The sequence below is a fragment of the Danio aesculapii genome, chromosome 18 (assembly GCF_903798145.1).
Source record: "Danio aesculapii chromosome 18, fDanAes4.1, whole genome shotgun sequence".
NCBI lineage: Eukaryota > Metazoa > Chordata > Actinopteri > Cypriniformes > Danionidae > Danio > Danio aesculapii.
In genome coordinates this window covers 12,294,653-12,317,821 of record NC_079452.1, presented here as the reverse complement: position 1 = coordinate 12,317,821, position 23,169 = coordinate 12,294,653, and the positions used below count along the sequence as shown (strand labels likewise).

General features: G+C 36.1%; 1 protein-coding gene across 1 annotated transcript in view; it reads right to left on the bottom strand.

The window, feature by feature from the left end:
• The window catches only part of veph1 (ventricular zone expressed PH domain-containing 1), a 153,454-nt gene that overhangs the window by 34,021 nt on the left and 96,264 nt on the right, over nucleotides 1-23,169 (bottom strand). The window contains exons 8-10 of the mRNA XM_056478100.1: nucleotides 22,735-23,063; nucleotides 12,613-12,752; nucleotides 11,313-11,447 (exon numbers count right to left, since the gene is read on the bottom strand). Coding sequence (XP_056334075.1) covers nucleotides 11,313-11,447; nucleotides 12,613-12,752; nucleotides 22,735-23,063 — 604 coding nt within the window. The remainder of the gene's footprint in view (nucleotides 1-11,312; nucleotides 11,448-12,612; nucleotides 12,753-22,734; nucleotides 23,064-23,169) is intronic.

The following is a 23,169-nucleotide window of genomic DNA, read 5'->3' as shown; positions in this document are numbered from 1 at the left end:
ATTGCTAAATGTTTATTTACTATACTAACTTTAAATATGCAACTGCAAGATAAAAAAAAAAGAGTAAAAAAAAGTAAAAAAAAAAAAAAAAAAGTTAAAAAGTGGCAATTAACTTACAAAACTGATTAGAATAAAAATATGTAATTCATTATATGCATACATTTAACAAGAAAAAAAAACAAACATTTTATTTAATTTATTTTGGAATAAGGCTGTAACATAAAATAATGTGGAAAAAGTGAAGTGCTATGAATACTTTCTGGATGCACTGTATACTATATGTGCATTGACTGTTAATTAAATCAACTGATTTTGTCTCACTGGAAGACTTGGATTAAACCACTTGATCTATATGGATGAAACCACTTCACTATATAATGAAAAGGATGATAATATATTGATTCTGGTTGGTTGATGCAATTTTTTTCCAGTAAAATTAACTCAAAATCAAAACTAAAGTCAAATTTAAAATCTTAAATTGACCACAAAATCCCCAGAAATATACAGTTGAAGTCAGAATTATTAGTCCTCGTGAATTATTAGCCCCCTGTATATTTTCCACCAATTTCTGTTTAAAGAAAAGATATTTTTAATACATTTCTAAACATAATAGTTTTTTGCCATGATGACAGTACATAATATTTTACTAGATATTTTTTGAGATACACTTATTCAGCTTAAAGTGACATTTAAAGGCTTAACTAGGTTAAGTTAGGATAATTCAGCCTGATCTCACGAGAAAACGTAAGTATTTTTCGTTTTGTCAGTTTAGTGGCTAATTTGTACGAATTCGTACGAGTTCAGTCATACGAAATTGTATGATTTTAAAAATGAGGCGTGGCACCTAATCCCACCCCTAAACCCAACCATCATTGGGGGATGAGCAAATCGTACTAAAATGTATGAATTAGATCATACGAATTCTTACGAATTAGCCACTAAATCAAAAAGTTATGAATTGCCGTGAGATTGTGTTGATAATTAGGGAAATCATTGTATAACAGTGGTTTGTTCTGTAGATAATTGAAAACATTATTGATTAAGGGGGTTAGTAATATTGACCTTAAAATAAAAACCACTTAACTAGTCAGAAAAAAGCCTTAAGTTGCTCAGTGTTTACTCTCACAAGATAAATCTGTAAACTGATGACTCAAGATGACACACAGGAAATGATGCATTAGTCTAGTGAATCACAGGGAGAAACGACTCTTTGAGGGTGCTTGGATATTTAACTAAGAACAGTATTTAAAAAAAGTCATTTTTCACTATCCTTTTCTGATCACCCAAAAATTGGGCAATCCGGGCCGGCAGTCTGCCAGTGTTGGGAAACAGAGCTGAACAATGGGGCTACGCTATGCTAGCCTGTCAGAAGAAACACGTCAACACCAGCCTTGACTCTCAGAGCCCCGGTGTGGATGTGCACTGAAAACACTAAGCCCCAGATGTGGCAAAGCGTCAGGGGAGAACAACCAAAACCGCACTACATGCTAGCTAGCATGTCATCATTATCCTGTGGGGAGCGGAAAAGCAACAGAGGTCCTTCTGTTTGTAATAGATACTATTGCAACACTCTTCCCAGTGTCATTTAAAGAGCATAACACATGCACACGTATGCTCATGCAGAGATGGTAATGGGATATCATCCACCAATCAATAAAACACACAATGATATGAAACCAAAGGGGGTTTTCTGTATTTTCTAAAAATATTCTTTTATTTACTACTATTTCAGGGTGATCCATCATTAGCAAAATGACACGCATGTAATGCCTTCAAGATGTTGTGTGGTAAAAATTCCTTCAAGACCTCCTGCGATTTTATTTTCCTGTCTACTTCATTTATTCTGAGTAGAATGAAGAAAATATGAATACATATTACTGGTGAGTTTAACTCATTCTCTTGTTGATGTGGCAAAGGACCTGCTGCCTTCTTGAATTTAATCCAACTTCCAGTGTCTTTCTTTCTTTCTTTCTTTCTTTCTTTCTTTGTCTGTTTTTGTTATTTTATTTATTTATTTGTTTGTCTGTTTTTGTTAATAATTAATTAATTTGTTTGTTTGTTTGGTTATTTGCTTTCTTTCGCTCTTTCTTTCTTTCTTTCTTTCTTTCTTTTTTTGCACAATAATCTATTGATTTATTTGTTTGTTTATTTATTTGTCTCTGTTTGTTTGTGATTGTTTGGTTATTTGCTTTGTATCTACCTTTCTCTCTTTCTTTTTGAAAATAATCTATTGATTTATTTATTTGTTTTGTTTATTTTTTTGTCTCGTTGTTTGTTTGTATTTGTTTGTTTGTTTGGTTATTTGCTTTCTATCTATCTTTCTCTCTTTCTTTTTTGCACAATAATTTATTTGTTTGTTTGTCTGTTTTTGTTATTAATTAATACATTAATTTGTTTGTTTGTTTGGTTATTTGCTTTCCTTCTTTTTTGCACAATAACCTTATTTTTTTGTTTGTTTATTTATTTGTTTTGTTTATTTATTTGTCTCTTTGTTTGTTTGTATTTGTTTGTTTGTTTGGTTGGTTATTTTCTTTCTTTCTTTCTTTCTTTCTTTCTTTCTTTCTTTGCACAATAATCTATTTATTTGTTTGTTTGTTTATTTAATTGTCTCTTTGTTTGTTTGTTTGTGATTGTTTGTTTGGTTATTTGCTTTCTATCCATATTTCTCTTTTCTTTTTTGCACAATAATTTATTTATTTATTTGTTTGTGTGTCTGTTTTTGTTATTAATTAATACATTAATTTGTTTGTTTGGTTATTTGCTTTCTTTCTTTTTTGCACAATAACCTATTTATTTATTTGTTTTGTTTATTTATTTGTCTCTTTGTTTGTTTGTATTTGTTTGTTTGTTTGGTTATTTGCTTTCTTTCTTTCTTTCTTTCTTTTTTGCACAATAATTTATTTATTTATTTGTTTGTTTGTGTTTTTGTTATTAATTAATACATTCATTTGTTTGTTTGTTTAGTTATTTGCTTTCTTTCTTTTTTGCACAATAACCTATTTATTTATTTGTTTTGTTAATTTATTTATTTGTCTCTTTGTTTGTTTGTATTTGTTTGTTTGTTTGGTTATTTGCTTTTTTTCTTTCTTTCTTTCTTTCTTTCTTTCTTTCTTTGCACAATAATCTATTGATTTATTTATTTGTTTGTTTATTTAATTGTCTCTTTGTTTGTTTGTTTGTTTGTTTGTTTGTTTGGTTGGTTGGTTGGTTATTTGCTTTCTATCTATCTCTCTTTCTTTTTTTGCACATTTATTTATTTATTTGTTTGTTTGTTTATTTCTTTGTTTTTGTTATTATTTTATTTATTTGTCTGTCTGTCTGTTTATTTGTTTGTTTGTTTGTTTTGTTATTTATTTTTATCTATTTCTTTCTATATCTTTCTATTTTTCTTTCTTTAAAAGAGTTTTATGAGTTTTGGACGAAGCGCTGAGAAGATATAAGCAATTAAAGCTATTTTCTGTATCTCCGGACAACTAGGGGCAGTGCTCTGAAATGCTGCAGATAATCTCAGATCATGGTTGTCATAACACACACCAAGTTTGGCGTGAATACGTCAATGCGTTACGGAGCTATTGCTTCAATTCGATTGACGCAAGCTCTACGTTGGTTTTTGTTCGCAAGTTAAACAAAAACGGTTGGTCGAATCAACTTGAATTCCATTTTGGTCAGCATGGTCTGTAGATCATGTGATTCAATTTTGGTGAAAATCAGATAAATGGCCTGGGATGAGTTCGATCAAACAGGTTTTGCAAAAAATTCAAAACAGCAAATAAAATTTTAGGTTTCCTGTGGTTCATGTTGACACTGCCCTCTATCATTGTGCCAAATTATACAATTTTCCTGAGTACGGTTATATGGGCTGCCATTCAAATCCGGCGGAGGAAGAAGAATAATAGGAACGGAAGCAATAGGGGCCTTCACAGCTTTGCTGCTAGGCCACTAATAATAATAATAAAAGGAGAATAACAAAACTAGTGCATTACAACAAATGCTAAATTACATTTACAAGTGAAAAAAAATGCACACAAATGAAATTGCAAAGTTACACACACAATAAATTAAAATGAAATGAAATCATTCATACACTAGAATTATTACAAGTTACAGAATGACATTAAAGTGATGCCTTATGGATTTCTTAAAACCTCTTAAAGAGGAGCAATTTTTTTTTGTATGAAGTAAATCACTGCATAATTAAATACCCCTACATCTAATTGAGTATTGCGCTCCCCGAGTATAACTTTGGGAAAATGAAGGCTTAGTCCCTTATTTATCAGAGGTCGCATCAGCGAAATGAACCGCCATTATTCCAGCATACGTCTTACGCAGCCCTATCATTAAGGATGCCCTATTAATCATACCCCGGTTCTGGGAAACACCCATACACTCTCACATTCACACACACACACATACACTACGGTCAATTTAGTTAATTCAATTCACTTATACTACATGTCTTTGGACTGTGGGGGAAACCGGATCACCCAGAGGAAACCTACGCCAGCACGGGGGGAACATGCAAACTCCACACAGAAATGCCAACTGACAAGGCTGGGACAAAACTAACCACTGAGGCACCATGCCACCTAAAATAACAATGAACCTGTGAATTTACTTTGAAAAACCTTCTGAAATGATCTGGCATGTCCACACTCATCCACTGAAAACAGGTTCAGGCACAGTTTCTTTCAATAAAAAGACTTGTCTACTACTACTAGACACGGTTTCTTCCTACAGTACACTGCTATAGTAAAGCTGGAGTTACTCTAGCTGACTCATATTCTCTTGGTGTCGCAGTGGACTTCGGGAATGTAAACGAACTGACAAACCAAACGAATGGCACAGTTAGCACTCAATCTGCTCATATTACTTCCTGGCTTATTTCGAGCTGGACATGACTGAACACTGGACTGAGTGAGTAATCTGGGTAATTTAGCATAATTCATAAATGGTTCATTCATGAAGATTAAAAAAGTACTCCAATGAGCTGTCTATAATAGTTTGCTAAAATTATTCACATTTGAACACATTCTTTAAGGGGTATGTAAACTTTCCAGCACAATTGTGACATAAAATTATATATACAGTAAATATTAATATACAGGGGTTAGACAATGAAACTTAAACACCTGGTTTTAGAGCACAATAATTCATTAGTAGTCCTACACAGTGGCCAGAGAGATTGTGAGCAACTCCTCTTGCAGAATAGTGGCCAGGTCACTAAGAGATGCTTATGGAGGAAAATTTTTGCTCACTACCTTCTCCGATACACCCCAAAGTGGCTTAACAATATTTAATTCTGGTGACTGTGCAGGCCATGAAAGATGTTCATCAAACCACTGTGTCACCAGTCTTGCTGTGTGTTGTGGTGCATTATTATTCTGCTACACGGCTCAACCTTTAGGATACAATGATTAAACCACTGGGTGCACACGGTCCTCCAGAATGGTTCGGTAGTCGTTGACAGTGACACAACAGTCTAGCACAAGTATTGGGGCTAGAAAATGCCATTATATTGCAGCTCAAACCATCACTGACCCACCCTCATGCTTCACTCTGGGCATGGAACAGTCTGGGTGGTATGCCACACCGTAACTCTCTCAGATGTGGAAAAGACAACGAAGGTGGATTCATCAGTTAATATATGCTGTATATTGCCCACAGCCCAAAATGTTCTATGCTGGCACCATTGAAACTGACGTTTGGCATTGGCATGCCTTAAGGTTTGGCTATAGCAGCTAGCCATGTATATTGATCCCTGTGGAGCTCCCAACAGACAGTTTTGGTGGAAACAGGAGAGTTTAGGTGCACATTTGATTCTGCAATGAGTTAGGCAGTTGTGGTTTTATGTTTTTTGGATCCAATCCGGGTTAGCACCCGGACATCCCTTTCAGACAGCTTCCTCTTGTGTCCACAGTTACTCCTGTTAGACATGGTTCTTTTTCTAAGTGGTCTGATGACATTACCCTGGATACCATGGCTCTTGATACATCACAAAAACTTGCTGTCTTGGTCACAGATGTTCCAGCAAGATTCACATTAACATTTTGTCCTCCTTTGAACTCTGTTATGTCACTCATAATGTTGTGTGCATTGCAATTAATTTAAGCAAAACTGTGCTTATACTCTTAATCTCATAAAACATCCAATTCCATACCATATAATTAAATTATATTTATTTCAGTTTGCGACTAATTGTTTTACATAAGTTATAGACATTGCAGACGCAGCACACGTGATGTATTTGCGTGTCTCTCGAAAAATGACGGTTATCTGCACCCTCACAATCATTACATTACATGAAAGTGGGGGAAATTGTTTTGCAGCCTGTGCAGTAAGCGGACGCGAGTGTTTTACATGTGAAGTCAATGCAAAGATGTAATGAGACATCCTGTAGCGCAAATAAAGTGAATAACATGGTGCGATTTAACGTTTGACATGCTTCAGACTGCAAAAGAAATTGTGAGCAAACATCTAACAAATGGAGCAATGGAACAGACAGAAAAGCAAGCAGCTTACAATGATGGAGATTAGTTCAAGGATGATGCCCGCTGGACGTGACTGAATCGAAGGACATTATTTTTGCTTTGAACTTTTCGCCCCATAGACTTCCATTCATACGCATGCGGCAGACCAGAAACACAAGTTAAACAACCTTCCTTTGGCTTAATCTCTACGGTAGACAAGACCCTACGGTTTATATCTGTTTTAGATCTTGCCTTAACAAGAGACCAAAATAAAGAAGATTCATTTTTATGATTTGTGTCACTGTCAATGTGTCAAATTGCACACCTAACATAGTAGGCTATATGGTAAATAAGATATCATATACAGCTCAAGTCAGAATTATTAGCCCCCCTGAATTATTAGCCCCCTTGTTTATTTTTCAAGACACTTTTATACAACTTAAAGTGACATTTAAAAGCTTAACTAGGTTAATTAGGTTAACTAAGAAGGTTAGGGTAATTAGGCAAGTTATTGTATAATGATTTGTTTGTTCTGTAGACTATCGAAAAAATATATAGCTTAAAGGGGCTAATAATTTTGACCTTAAAATTAAAAAACTGCTTTTATTCTAGCCAAAATAAAACAAATCAGACTTTTTCCCAGAAGAAAAAATATTATCAGACACACTGTGAAAATTTCCTTGCTCGGTTAAACATCATTTGGGAAGTATTTAAAAAAGAAAAAAGTTCAAAGGGGGGCTAATAATTCTGACTTGAACTGTGTGTATGTATGTATGTATATATGTATATATATATATATATATATATATATATATATATATATATATATATATATATATATATATATATATATATATACACATATATATATATATATATATACACATACATATATATATATATATATACACACATTTTTATTTTAGATTATTTCTATATTTTTTTCTGGGAATTACCACCAAGCAAATAAATGACAAAAAAATCGTGAAAAACTAGGGGGTCTGATAAATATACTGTACATTAACTTACATTATGTAAATGCAAAATTTTATTTTGTATGCAACTAGTCATGATTAATTGTTAAACAGCACTAGCACTAACTCATTTCAATAGGGCAAGAAATCCAATCCTATTTTCCAATGTTGGCAAAAGCTGCCTCTTTAAAAGGCAGTTTAAACCATAGTATAAATCAAAGGGTATTTTGAAGGCTAGGGCATCAACTAGGGAACATTTACGAGTGCATTCAAGATGGACTAGCGAGTGTCCTGCCTTGTAATTTTGCATGTGCGCATTTGCCCAACACAAACAGATTCCATATGTCTAATGCACACACACGGTTCTTCAATGGACGGTGAATGACCCCAGATTTAGGAAGAGCATTAAGACACAAAAGACACCAGCTGTACTATGTAATTACTCCAGACGTGACATTTACGATGTTTGATAAGATCATCAGAGCACATGGATTTACATGGCACCGTGCTGAGGAAATGACCTAAGGTAAACATCCCAGTCTCAGCAGCAATCTTGACCTTTGACCTGCATGACGTGACCATTTTCCACTATAGACGTGGCGGCGAAGCGATGTGGGATGTTAAACGTCTACTTATTTAAGGTCTTTCTTCATTGGTCTCAACAGAGGACTTTGACTTGTACAGCAGGGTCCTGTTAGATATACATGCATAAATTTCGTCCAGTGTTGTAACTTATACTCTCTTCCCAAAGGCATAAATGTAGATCTTGATCGGGATCAGACGTGGTTTTTTCCTACCCTGCTGGGCCACCTCTTGCTTAAACATGACTTGCAGAGAAGAGGAAGGATGAATGATCTTTCCTGCTTATTTAGTCTAGCTTGGAGATGGGGATTCTCAGCAGAAAGCCATATTAATTATTTATTTCACTGTCTTTATGTGAACTACCTGTCTGGAAACAGTTGCAATCTTATTTTTTTATCACTAAGTGACTAATTTGATTTAAAAATGCAGTTAAATAGTATTTGTGAAATGTTTTTGCAATTTAAAAGACTAGTTCTCCTTTAATATAATTTTAAACACAATTTTTTTTCTCTGTAAAAGCATAGTAGAATATTTAAAATCAATACTCCAGCCTTCAGTTTCACACAATCTTTTTTAGATTTTTTTCTAAAGCCGTGTTCAAAAATGTGAACGAATTATTCAGCACTACTTGTGACCCAATAAAGGAATATCTTAAGCCTGAAGAAGCTCTTCGGTCGCAACATGTTATTCATTTTGCGCAATTAAAATCTCTATTGTATATCATTTTTTCACATTCTTGCACAGTTTGCTTTTAAAGGGGTGGTTCAAAGTGTATTTTTAAGGCTTGGTTGTGTGTACGGGGTACAAAACTATGTGTGCTCATGCTTCACTTTTCATATATCTTATTTTAATTACATACAGCTACTCAGCTAACATGAAAACGACTGTCATATTTCCTAGTTCCTCCGAAAGCCTGCCCTCAAGAGGCTCTGATTGGTCAACTAACATAATGTGCTGTGATTCGCGGATCGGCTCCACGTCACCAGGAAGTGTCACGCCTCTAATAGCACGCACTTTGCCTCTGGTGTGTAAACACTGCTCTCTAAAGTAAAATCTGACACGTGTCTTTTATATATTTGGCTTATAAGTAAACGTTCACATATCTTATGTGAGTTTGTTATTTGAGATGTAGAATGCAGGGAAAGTGTCTGAAGTGTCTGCATAGAGAGACACTGCAACGCTGGTGAAGATTGTGTGTGTTTACAGCAGTTTGACTGATAAATATGAATTTGTAGCTAAATTGTTAGCGGTGCCAAACAGCATTTCCTATTGTTTACATCCTTGTTTACGTCCTTGCTACAACATACTGTTAACTCTAGAAACTGTGCAAGTAATTGATCAATTTTAACTTATAAAAACACTAACAGGTAGTGGCTCACAATCCACAGCTTCTTCTATTATGGTTGGAGCTGCTCCTTCTTTGAGAAGTTTTTAGCCGAATCCAGCACTGAACTGGGAGAGATTCTGGAAGCTGTCCTTTGTCAAATGCTAGAGCTATATATTTTTTATAATTCTCTGGAATATAATTAAGATTAAACTGTAAGCACTTCTCTCTTTGTGTCGTGTCCTTTTAAAGCCCAAATAAAGAAACAAAACAAGCTGTGTGGAAATAGCAGCGTTTTGGCTGCATTTTAGCTTTCCCTGCAATAACATAACAGCGCCTCTGGCCACACCCCTTCGCTGCGCGGGGTGTATGTGCATGGTGAATGCACATAACCTGATGTGTATGTGATCTCAATAACCAAGATATATTTTTTTGTAGTCCCCAAATTTTGTTTGCTGTAGAATTTGCTAAGCTATCTCGAAGCTATCTCTTCCTTTATATTGAACTTTAAGCGTATTACATTTAGAGATGTTGTTTATGTTCACACAGCTACATTACACATCAACTAAAATTTAAAATATTATATTGTAGTGGACCACCCCTTTAAATGAACTTTAGTAGAACATTTCCTATTGTTATGAATGCTGAACAGCTGCTTAACATTTAAAAGCATCTAAACGTTTATTCAAGTATCAATTAATCTAAATAAAAATGTCATTAAATACATTTATAATGTTAAAACAGAATTGTTTCACAAAAATGCTTTTTCTTAATCAAAAAATCCTGATTGTAATAATCCACATGGTTTTCAATACTGATGATGATGATGATGATGATAATAATAATAATAAGAGCCCTTATTTTATGATAAAAACTCCTAATAAAAATTTTGTTTGTTAATTTATGATTTGTTTGGATTAAGGTTCTGCCTGCATATGACTCCCAGATTAATGTCACTTTTTTAAAATAAATTTTGGAATATTTTACACAATAATTTTTTTGTGTGAGAAAAGCAAAACAGTTATTTAACAGTTTTTGTTCTGAAATCATACACATACCGGCCACTTTATTATGTACCCCTTATTAGTTTGACCCTCTTTTGCCTTCAGAACTGCCTTAATGCTTCGTGGCATAGATTCAACAAGGTACTGGAAATATTCCTCAGAGATTTTGGTCCATATTAGCATGATAGCATCACGTAGTTGCTGCAGATTTGTCAGCTGCACATCCATGATGTGAATCTCCCGTTCTACCACATCCCTAAGCTACTCTATTGGATTGAGATCTGGTGACTGTGGTGGCCATTTGGGTACAGTGAACTGCTGAGTTGCTGCCATGTGATCAGCTGATTATAAATTTGTGTTAATGAGCAGTTAGACAGGTGTACCTAAAAAAGTGGCCGGTGAGTGTATATGCGCAAACACAATAACCAATATAATTCGCTATGACTGTGATTACATAGCTCTGAATGCAGCTTTAATGAGACAGTGTCCCCTAAAATTTGATTAAACCACGATTTACTCATCCTTCACTGGTTAAAAACTTGTTTAAGTTTCTTTCTTCTCTTAAACACAAAAGAAGATATTCTGAAAAACTGTCCCATTGACTTCCATAGTAGTTTTTTTTAATGAAAGCTGTCAGTAACCAGCATTCCTCAAAATATCTTCTTTTGTGTTAAACAGAAGAAATAAACTCACATGAGGGAGAATAAATGATAAGGCAGTTTTTAATTATGTGTGAACTATCCCTTTACATACCAACTCTGAAAACAGGACATTAGATGTGTGTGGACCACATTTAGAGCCGTTTTACCGTTTTCAAGGATGAACAATCCCTTCATACATCACAGGTGGTTAAAAAGCAGATGGTCTATAGTGTGAGGTTAAATCCAGTGTGAGAGAGTGGATGTGTTTTGGTTCGTATGAGTGTGTGTTTGTGTGACTTGCAGACAGTAGAAGACTTTACCTTCTTGTGAGGAACAGTGGTCTGGGTCATGGCCAGCTCAAAGCTGTGTGCTCCTGTCAGCTGTGTTTTCTCCCAGAGTTTCCTCAGCTGCAGCACACACTCGTCCTGACAGCACAAGGCCTCGCTCGCTTTACTCTGCACACAGACATGATAAACTGCTAGCCTGCCAACATACAAGCTAATCGTAATTACTGGTGCTTGATATGGTTAGTGTTACATGTACTTCTGCTCTTGGAAAGATAAGATTAACTGCTAAGCCAAAGTAATGAACTTCACTGTGTACGTTTGCACACAACATGAAATCCATAAAGACCACCATAATCCTTTAAAGAGATAGTACACCCAAAAAATAACATGGACCCTTAAACATAATATAACTCTCACAGAAACCACAGCGATTAACTAGATTTAAATAAACAGGCAATTTGGCTGATTAACATGTGAAAGGACACCTTTGTCATGAAATTTGACTACAGACACTACCTGACAAAAGTCTTGTCGTCGATCCCAGTAGTAAGAGCATCAAATAATAACTAGACTTCTAGTTGATCCTTTGGAAAAGAGTGGCAGAAGGTCGTTGTTGAACTGCATCCCAATCATCACAAATACTGCAGAAGACCTATTGGAACCCACATGATCCCAAGATTCCCATAGTAATCAATCAAGTTTGGTGAAGGAAAAATCATGGTTTGGGGTTACATTCAGTATGGGGCGTGCGAGAGATCTGTAGAGTGGATGGTAACATCAACTGCCTGAGGTATCAAGACATTTGTACAGCGCATTACATTACAAACCACAGGAGAGGGCAAATTCTTCAGCAGGATAGATCTCCTTCTCATACTTCAGCCTCCACATCTAAATTCCTGAAAGCAGAGAAGGTCAAGGTGCTCCAGGATTGCCAGCCCAGTCACCAGACATGAACATTATTGAGCATGTCTGGGATAAGATGAAGGAGGAGGCATTGAAGATGAATCCGAAGAACCTTGATGAACTCTGAGAGTCCTGCAAGAACGCTTTCTTTGCCATTCCAGATGACTTTATTAATAAGTTATTTGAGTCATTGCAGAGATGTATGGATGCAGTCCTCCAAGCTCATGGAAGTCATACACAATATTAATTCTTTTTCCACTGCACCATGACTTTATATTACTTTATAATACAAATTATCAACTAGAAGTCAAGATATTTGTTGTTCCTAAAACTTGGATAGGAGACAAGACTTTTGTCAGGTAGTGCATATGAGGATTTTTGGCCACACACAGGTATAGACAAGTACAAAATCAACATCCTTAACTGTTACCTGCAGTGCCAATAACATGATTTGGATCCAGAGGTGTGGTTGGCTGCTACACAGAGAGAAACTGGACTTCCCGTAGAGACAGTAGTGTCCTTTCAGAGGACAGGAGAATGACAGCTTAGCTACACAGCCTCGATGAGAATCTAGATTGCAAACACACACATAAACACAAGAAAATGAATTACTTTTGAATTCCTCCTCAAGAAATGAATCATATGTCCCAAAACCACATAATATTCTAAAATATACTAAGCTAAACTGCTCCATCTTGTAATACAATAGTATAGTCAGAAAACAAAGTTGAGTATTTATCGGTGATACCAGGCACTCATGAAACTACAGAAAGCTTCTTTTCTCATGCCTTTAAGGATTTTCAAACTTGTATATCATTTGTGTTGTTCCAAAAAGGACTTAAACTGCAACCTTTCAAGTTTAAGAGATCTCAGGCTTATTATTTTGTAGATCCTTCTTTAATCCTAGCATTATTCATTTATGCCCAGAGCAAGTAGGAAAATGTGAAGAAACCATACCAAGAACCCAAATGATTTAGTGAATTGTGACACATTAAGGGAAACTGTGATGACCGCGAGAGCTCAAACAGGCTGCAAGCTAAGAAAACCCAATAGAAAAAAAAACACAATCAGTTTGAAAACACACGCGCATGCAAACTCTTACACGTGCAAATACATAAACATCCTGCAAGTAAACAAAACATACACATATAAAAAATTATAAAATTAAAAACATCTTCATCAATTGAGTGCATGCAACAACAAAAAAAAAGTAAAAAAAAATATATATATAATTTAAATAACCAGGTGACATTAATTGTATGTGTGAACTTTGTATACAAAAACAGTTTGGGGATATTTTCGCTCCATCAAGAGTCTGCAATTTAAACATTAAAATAGCTTCATGCAGAAAAAACATTTATGTCCACTAAGAAGAATGGAGATGCTGCTTGCTGTCATGTCCGCTTCGGAAATTAAAAGGCAAATCCTCTGCTAAAATAGAACAGCAGACATTATCAACTACAAGTACAAAGAAAAGGAATGCTTTGAAGAAATGCTGGGAAACCATAGTTGAATAAAAGGGGAGAACAAAAACCAGGGAAAAATCCACCGAAAGAGGTGAGTGGAAGAACCATACAGTATATGTAATGTGAACTCTCTCTCTGAACGCTCTGAGGAGCGCTGAACAGCACAAGAACAGTTAACCAATCAAAATAAACAACATACAATATATAATAAAGCTGTATCCATGTATCAACCAGTGTAAACTATGGCAAGCAGAATTTATTTGTTTATATATTTATTTATATTGTAAGATGGCAGAGCGCGAGAACAGTTGGCACTTTTTGTAGATTATATTTTTAAATACATGACAATATTTAGCTATGATGTATGTCTAGATATAATACTCGAGTAGGCTGTGGCATTGACACAATGCTCAATTGCTACTAATAGGCCCAAAGTGTGTCAAGAAAATATACCCCACACCATTACACCCCCACCAGCCTGAACTGTTGATACAAGGCAAGATGGATTCATGCTTTCATGTTGACGCCAAATGCTGACCCTACCATCCGAATGTCACAGCAGAAATCGAGACTCATCAGACCAGACAACATTTTTCCAATCTTCTATTGTCCAATTTTGGTGAGCCTGTGCGAATTGTAGCCTAAGTTTCGTGTTCTTAACTGACAGGAGTGGTACGCGGTGTGGTCTTCTGCTGCTGTAGTCCATCTACATCAAGGTTGGACGTGTTGTGCGTTCAGAGATGCTCTTCTGCACACCTCGGTTGTAACGAGTGGTTATTTGAGTTACTGTTGCCTTTCTATCAGCTCAAACCACTCTGGCCATTCTTCTCTGACCTCTGGCATCAACAAGGCATTTGAGTTGCTGCCATGTGATTGGCTGATTAGAGATTATTTTGCGTTAACGAGCAGTTGGACAAGTGGCCAGTGAGTGTATATACCACCACTATACTGCCCATCGTCCGCCTAGTCTTAGCCTCAGATGGCACATATATTCTATTGGAAGTTACAGATCTTGGTCATATGGAAGTTGTATTTTATTTATTTGGTTGTACTATGTGAGTATCTGTGTACTATGTATCTCACACTTCAAGGTACTGTAGTTATTTGCATTGCCGCCAGTCATCGCAAAGCTCATTTTGGTAAACCATTACTCATACATGCGTAGTTTTGTTCTGTCTATTGATTATACAAATCATGTAGCATCAACCTCTTTATAAACATAATCCATCATTTATTCTCTTTGACTTTTACTGACACTATACAATTTAGGGGCAAGAAGAGGTTTTATGTTGCACTTCTGAGTTTGGGTTTGTATATGTGACCCTCCACCATCGACTTAAATGTGTTTTTGAAAGTTGAAGCATAAGTCATACTTTGCATATTCTTTTTTTTAATGTAACTCGGTGACATGTGGCTCATGCACCAGCTGTTCAATGAAACTAAAAGAACCAATGAAAGACAAGAGAAACTAAAGCTGGGCCTCTTGGAATAACTCAATTCTGTTGGGCTGAAGATAAATGAGACTATTCTTGTAAAAGAAAATGAGTTCATGGGAATTAAAAAAAAAACTTTCATGAGATGTAGAGGAATTCAGACAAGCTATTATGCTTTGTATATTACACTTTGGGCTTGATGATGGTGGTGTTGATTTATCTTGGCAACTCAATTGTTTCGTTTATATTAACTCAAAAGGCTAGTTCATAATAATCGCATCCACAATAAATTAGATCTGTTTCTCCTTTTTCATCAAGTGCTCTGAATGACAAGTCAAAGAATAGAAAAAGGTATTAAAACGGAATAGTTAAAAATAAATAAATAAATTGAGTTTAAAATAATGTCAAATTTTCTTAGAACTTTTAACATTACACAGTTTCAAAGCAGATTTGTGGAAATCAATGATTAATATTAATCATATATAATATAGTCAGTGTTAATGATAATATCTTCTAACATCTTTGTGCCTAAATTAGAGCTGTGTGATAATATACTCTCACTGGCCACTTTATTAGGTACACCTGCTTGTTAACGCAAATTTCTAATCAGCCAATCAGCAACTCAGTGCATTTAGGCATGTAGACATGGTCAAGATGATCTGCTGCAGTTCAAACTGAGCATCAGAATGGGGAAGAAAGGTGATTTAAGTGACTTTGAACGTGGCATGGTTGTTGGTGCCAGACGGGCTGGTCTGAAACTGCTGATCTACTGGGATTTTCATGCACAACCATCTCAAGGGTTTACAAAAAAATGGTCAGAAAAAGATAAAATATCCAGTGAGCAGCAGATCTGTGGGCGCAAATGCCTTGTTAATGTCAGAGATCAGAGGAGAATGGCCAGACTGGTTGGAGCTGATAGAAAGACAACAGTAACTCAGACAACCACTTGTTACAACCGAGGTATGCAGAAGAGCATCTCTGAATGCACAACACATGCAACCTTGATGTAGATGGGCTACAGCAGCAGAAGATCACATCGGGCGCCACTCCTGTCAACTAAGAACAGGAAATTGAGGCCACAAATCACACAGGCTCACCAAAATTGGACAATAGAAGATGCAACATGGATTCATGTTGCCTTGTAACGGTTTAGGCTGGTGGTGGTATAATGGTGTGTGCGATATTTTCTAGGCACACTTTTGGCCCGTTAGTACCAACTGAGCATTGTGTCAATGCCACAGCCTACCTGAGTATTGTTGCTGACCATGTGAGTGTAATTCACATCTTTATGCACATTCATAAATTGAGCTAACAGACGTTATTGAAATTATCTTTCATTAATATGAAAGATTCAGTATAGGTTCATCGAGTAGGTTCAAAATTCATAAACACACTCAAATGCTATTGGCTCACTCTGCTGTAGGTGTACACTTTTAAAAGCTGACTAAGTGCAAAAATATATAATATAGGATTGAATGAGAAAAGCACAGATCTGCTCTCATCTGATAAAGTCAGATCATCAGAAATCAGATCTAGTCAACAATCTAATTAATTTATCATTCTATTTCGGCTCAACTATTTTAGTTGTACCTGCACTCACTTAACTCATCAACACATCAATCAATTCTGGTTTCCCACTGTTTTCACACATTAGCCACTGTTTGAGAAACTGAAAACTATAATCCCAAATCAAAAAAAGTAGTGATTTCCAAATTTACTTTGACTTGTATTTCATTGCAGGCGATACGAACAGAAAATATTTCATGTTTTGTCTGGTCAAGATCATTTCAGTTGTAAATATACATCCTTTCCTGTCATTCCAAAAAAGTTGGGGCAGGAGCAGTTTAGGGTTGGTAAACAGGCAAACTGGTTAAATAATGATATGATTTGAAACAGGTGATGTCAACAGGTGATTGTAATTATGATTTGGTACAAACCCAGCATCCAAGAAAGGTCTAGTCCAGGCATGGGCAAACTCGATCCTCGAGGGCCGGTGTCCCTGCAGAGTTTTGCTCCAACACTAATCAAACACACCTGAACACCCTAATTAGTGTCTTCAAGATCACTAGAAAGCTACAAGCAGGTGTGTTTGATTAGGGTTGGTGCAAAACTATGCAGGGACACCGGCCCTCCAGGATCGAGTTTGCCCATCCCTGGTCTAGTCCTTTAGGAGCAAATATGGGCTGAGGATCACCAGTTTGCCAACATATACAAGAGAAACTTATTGAAATGTTTTAAAACAATGATCCTCAAAGAAAGGTAGGAAGACATTTGGATATTTCACCTTCAACAGTGTATAACATTAAAAGATTCAAGGAATCTGGAAAAATTTCAGTGCATAAAGGACAAGCGTGTAAGCCTAAGCTGAACTAGCTAAACTTCGAGCTAAACTAGCTGAACTCCGATCCCTGAGGTGGCACCGCATAAAGAATCCTCATTCATCTATTAGCGACATCACCACATGGGCTCAGGACTACTTTGGCAAACCTTTGTCAAGTATCATAATACATAGTTACATCCACAAATGCCAGTTAAAACTGTACTGTGCTAAAAGGAAGCCCTATGTTAACAGTGTCCAGAAGCCCCGTCGACTTCTCTGGGCTGGGAGGCATCTGGGATGGACCAACACACATTGGAAATGTGACTGTGGTTGGATAAATTAGTATTTCAGGTATTGTTTGGGAGAAATGGATGCCATGTGCTGTTTTATTCACATCCAGAGTGCAGTATCGGATGAGTTATGCCCTGAAGTTGAATTCATAAGTTGAGGTTATTGTACCAATCCACAGTCATACCTATGCTTGCCTTGGTAAACCCCTCTATATAATAGCTATCAGAGTGTGATACGCTAGAGAGTTCAGCTGAGGGTGGCAGATAGAAGGAGGGTTTGTTTGGCTCTGGAATCCAGATGCAGGTTTATTTGAACATCTTTAACATTTTAACAGTGGCCCAGGTCTTTGCCTCCACTTTATGTTATTCAACAGCTCTCCCACTGAGAAACTGTAAGGTAATCGATCAGTTAGGAGACCTGCTGAACTGCTGGAAAACATGTGAGAGCGTTTATGTGTGAAGTATTCAGCGCAGTCATATTTAACAGATCATGGGAGACCAGCTAATGTCATAGTGAAGCTATCATTTACATTCAAACATTTAGCAGACACTTTCATCCCAAGAGACTAGCAAGGCAAAGACAGCAACAGTCCCAAGACATTCAGTCCAGAAAAGAAACCAAAAACATTGTTGAAGCATTTCATGTAACTTTGTTGGTTAAACTGTAACTATATAAAGCTCCAAGAACACTTTTGTGCACCAAAAAACTGGCGGTTCTCGGCCTATCTTTGCTCTTTGTGAATAAACATCATATCATGTGGCTTGTTGAGTGAAAGTGTGATATTACCTAAAACAAAATTACTTGGGGGAAGACAATTAAAAGGGGAAAAAGGTGAGTCCTGTAGACTCGAGAAAAAAAGGTCATGTTATATCAATAGACCAAACTTTGGAAATCCAGTAAGCAACATTAATATGCATTAAGTACAAAAATAAAAGTTCTAAATATTATCTGTAATTTTTGCTAGTAAAAATAATGTTTACACTTTATTTTAAGGTGTCCTTGTTACAGTGTACCTAATAGTTCATTTAATGGTAGCACTTTACAATAAGATTGTATTAGTTAATGTAGTTTATGTATTTACTAACATGGACGAACGATGAACAATTCATTTATTACAGTATTTAATGGAAATAAAGTTGATCATTGACTGACTCATGGTGCATTAACAAATGCTAACAGACATGGATTTAAATTTTAATAATACATTAGTAAATGCTAAACTAAGATTTATGAATTCTCTACAAGTATTATTCATTATTAGCTCATGATACATGTACTTACCATGTGGGTTAAGGTTAGCTGCATGCAATTATGTTTTAATTAATTGTAATTAATATATTGAGTACATAAAACATGTGTAACAAAGACACCTTAAAATAAAGCATTATCAAAATAATTAGTAATTATCTTGGCTGATTTTAGACCTGCTTTGAACAACTGGTTCTCTAAGACTTTGGCTTGATCTATTCTCAAACAGCAAAAACAGTATTGTGTCTAAAATATTAGTAACAATATTAACTTAATATTTATTAAGCTGTATAATAAATCATGCAGATATTTGTGAAAAATGGCACTCTTGCTTATGTGATACTATGTTATATGATATATGCTGCATATAAAAGACAAAAACCCACAAGACCAGAGTTTGGCAAGAACTGGAATTCTTGTTATATTGTAACATAGGGTTGGGTAATATGGTCAAAAAAACACATCTTACATTTTTGGGAGCTGAATTGCAATCTGTGACAGTCACACTGGACCACAAAACCAGTCATAAGTGTACATTTTTGAAACTGAGATTTATAAATGTAAAACATTAGCCTTTAAAGTTGTTAAAATTAAGCACTTGCCAATGCTTATGTAATGGTCATGATTAACTTATTATCATTTATTTATAGTAGAAAACTTACAGAAATGTCTTCATGGAACACGATCTTTACTTAATATTCTATTGATTTTTGGCATTAACCACCCCTCCACCCCTTGATAATTTTTCACTCATGGCTTTTCCTATAAATATACCCATGAAACTACTCTTTTTTTTTACAATTGGATGTAAATAAATGTGCATATGTTTGAGTTTTTCCTCACTTCTTTCCAAATGTTGTTGACTATGACCACAGACATACAACCCGGGCTCATTCTGAAAACGCACCCCTATATACATTTCAAGAGAGCGCCAAATACGTCTCAGGAGCTATGTTTACAGATTTTGTTTTTACAAATCCACCAGAGGCCGCTGTGTACACTTTTTTAAATACCTTTCTCTTGCGAGTGCCATTCCATCATGCTGTTTTTATGTAAATCCACCAGAGACCGCTGTTGACTGACTGACTGACTGCCCGATCGACTGACCCACCCTCCTCCTTCCCTAAACCCAAGCAATAGTGTTTTCAAAAGCACCGATTGACCAGCACCCACCTACTTCCCTAAGCCCAACTGAAAAGCAATCCAGAAAAAGAAAAGCCCTCTGATTTTTACCACATTTTCAGATTTTACCACATTCTCACCCTGTTACTTGTTTATTTAATTTTTTGCCTTTTGTTTTTGTTCTACCCTTTTTCTAGAACTGTTCTGCGATGGACTTGAACTTTGTTGTCGTGGTCAAGTGGGTAACAGCATGATAGCCATTGTGGGAATATAAATTTATTTAATCTAGTTCAAAATAAGCAATAATCTATATATAACTGAAAATTATATTCTTCTTTATACAGACCTTAAAATCTCTTGGTTTCCTAAGCACTGACTGTGTCAAAGTGTTGCAAATTCTAAAGGCATCGTCTCAATAACCCTTCTTTTGTCTTTGGGTGATACTTTCAAGCTGGTCAACTGGCCGGATGGGTTCTGTCTCCAGATCTTCATTTTCATGCTTTGTGTTCATTCTAAAATGTATCATGAATGAGTACTTATATGCTGATGAGATTACGGTCTGAGAGGGAAAGGCAATTTACCCTGCTGACAAAAAACAATTCATTTGCAAGCTTTGTTTAGGTGTGAACCACCTCTGTGTAAAATGTATAAAAACTTAGTGTCTGCTGTACTAAGAAAGAGTTCTTTCGGAGTTCTTTCATAGCCACAGCTACGCCGAGTATTCTACTTTGAAGATATCCAAAAGTTCTCCCTGGTCTTAGAATTTCACAACAGTTTTGGTGCCGTGAGCCAGATAGAGAAATTCACAACACTGTCCATACAGAGGTAAGCAGTCAGCTGATAAGCACGAAAAGGAACGGCGTCATACTGCCCCGTAGCATTTCAAAGATGAAATGACAATACGTACTTCTGACCACATAATTCGCAATCTCCAAAAATGTATATAGGGGTACGTTTTCAGAATGAGCCTTATGTTGGAAAATTGCAGGTATGCTACAAACTACAGTATGTGGATCACATTTCAATATAAAAAACAAAATATTGCCTTTTAAATTTTAATTCACAAAACTATTATGACCACCCCATTACAATAGTCATCTACAGTTACTTATATTACGAAAATATACTTACTTGTATTTTTAAAATGCTACATATGGCACATTTATTGCCCGAAAACAAACCTAAATGAATTCCTATGTTATTCCTAAAATTAACATGTGTGCAACCATGCTATAACAGCAAGAGTTCTGTCAGTGGGTCAGACAGAAAGCATCAGTGACCTGACTGAAGAAGTTCAACTCAGCATGACATGCCAGTGTGTAACGGGTGAGTTCACATTTCTAACAATATAGCAGCAAACTCATATTGCTGAATCAACAACTTAAAAAACAATAACAAGAAGCTAACCTGAAATTCTATCTAGTCTAAACATATTCCTGTCGGTTATCAATAATAAGTAACTTAAAACTTGTGGAATGAGTTGTCCCACCACCACAGAATGCATAAATACAAGTTACGAGAGCTGTAGCGAAGAATTGTTTTGAGGTTTTCAAAATGCATCGCTTATCTGTTGAATCAATTCCGAGCTTATTTTTTTAAAGCAGACGGCGTTCTAGGCTATTTTTTAACAGCAGGTGGTGGTTGTTTTAGAAAGCAGACAGCTCACTAGACTAGTTTTGCCCAGCAGATGGCGCTCTAGGCTTTTTTTTTTTTTACACCAGATGGCGCTCTAGGCTAGTTTGTAACAGCAGTCGACTGCAGATGGTGATCTAGGCTTGTTTTAAACATCAGATGGTGATCTTTTAAAAACAGACAGCACACTAGACTAGTTTTAACACAGACATCGCTCTAGGCTAGTTTTTAACAGCAGAAGGTGCTATAGGCTAGTTTTTAACACCAATGTCGCTCTACGCTAGTTTTTAACAGCAGATGTTGTTCTAGGCTAGTTTTTAACAGCAGATGTTGCTCTAGGCTAGTTTTTAACAGCAGATGTTGCTCTAGACTAGTTTTTAACAGCAGATGTTGCTCTAGACTAGTTTTTAACCGCAGCAGCAGATGACACTAGGCTAGTTTTTAAAAGCAGATGGTGCTCTAGGCTAGTTTTTAACACCAATGTCGCTCTAGGCTTGTTTTAAACAGCAGACTGCACACAAGGCTAGTTTTTACCAGCGGATGTTGCTCTATGCTAGTTTTTAACAGCAGATGTTGCTCTATGCTAGTTTTTAACAGCAGATGTTGCTCTAGGCTAGTTTTTACCAGCAGATAGTGCTCTAAGCTAGTTTTAACAGCAGACAGGGCTGAAGACAAGTTTTAATAGTAGGTGATGCTCTAGGCTAGTTTTTAACCGTACACTGAACTGCTTAATGTAAATGTTTATCATTAATCAAAAGAATAATGTAAACAGCTCATCGTGAACACTTGTAATTCGCTTAAACCTTTCCTAGTTTTAGTAATGATTACTTTAGGTTCAAGTGGTATGTGTAAGGAATTGGAAGCAAGCACCGTATGGCTGTTTGTAAAGCATACAGTGCCTTCTGATGTTAAAAACTAAGCTTAGAATCGATTCGAGATTTTGAACATCTAGAATTGTTCAAGAATCTATTTCATAAACATTTTTTTTGTCAAAGCTCTACAAGTTTCAGTGTCAAGGGTTCTCAGACTTGACAGGTTACCTTCAATCACACATTGATCGGGTACGGGGATTTGTTTGATCATTTCCGCACAGAAGGATTTGATTTCCTCCATGTTGTCTCGTAGATGGATCCAGAGTCTGTCTCTCTCCCGGGGGTCTCCATCCTCCACCTTTGGCCCCTCAATGTTTAAAGACGTGTCAGGCTGAGTCTCTGTGAGTTCTGAGTGGTTGTGGAGCGTCGAGGGGACAGGACTGGTCTCTTCCTCACAGACTTTGAGTTCTGCGTTCAGATCAAGCCCCTCTCCCTCTGGGCTGCTGTCAGAGTTAATGGATCTTGTGCGTACAGCATGAAGAGCCAGACTCTTTGACCTGAACATGCAAGAAAAACACAAGTCAAAACACAAAAACTCAAGAGTCAGTTCATCTTTTTAGACTGAGAGTTATTACAAAGGACAGAACTATACTTAGAGATATA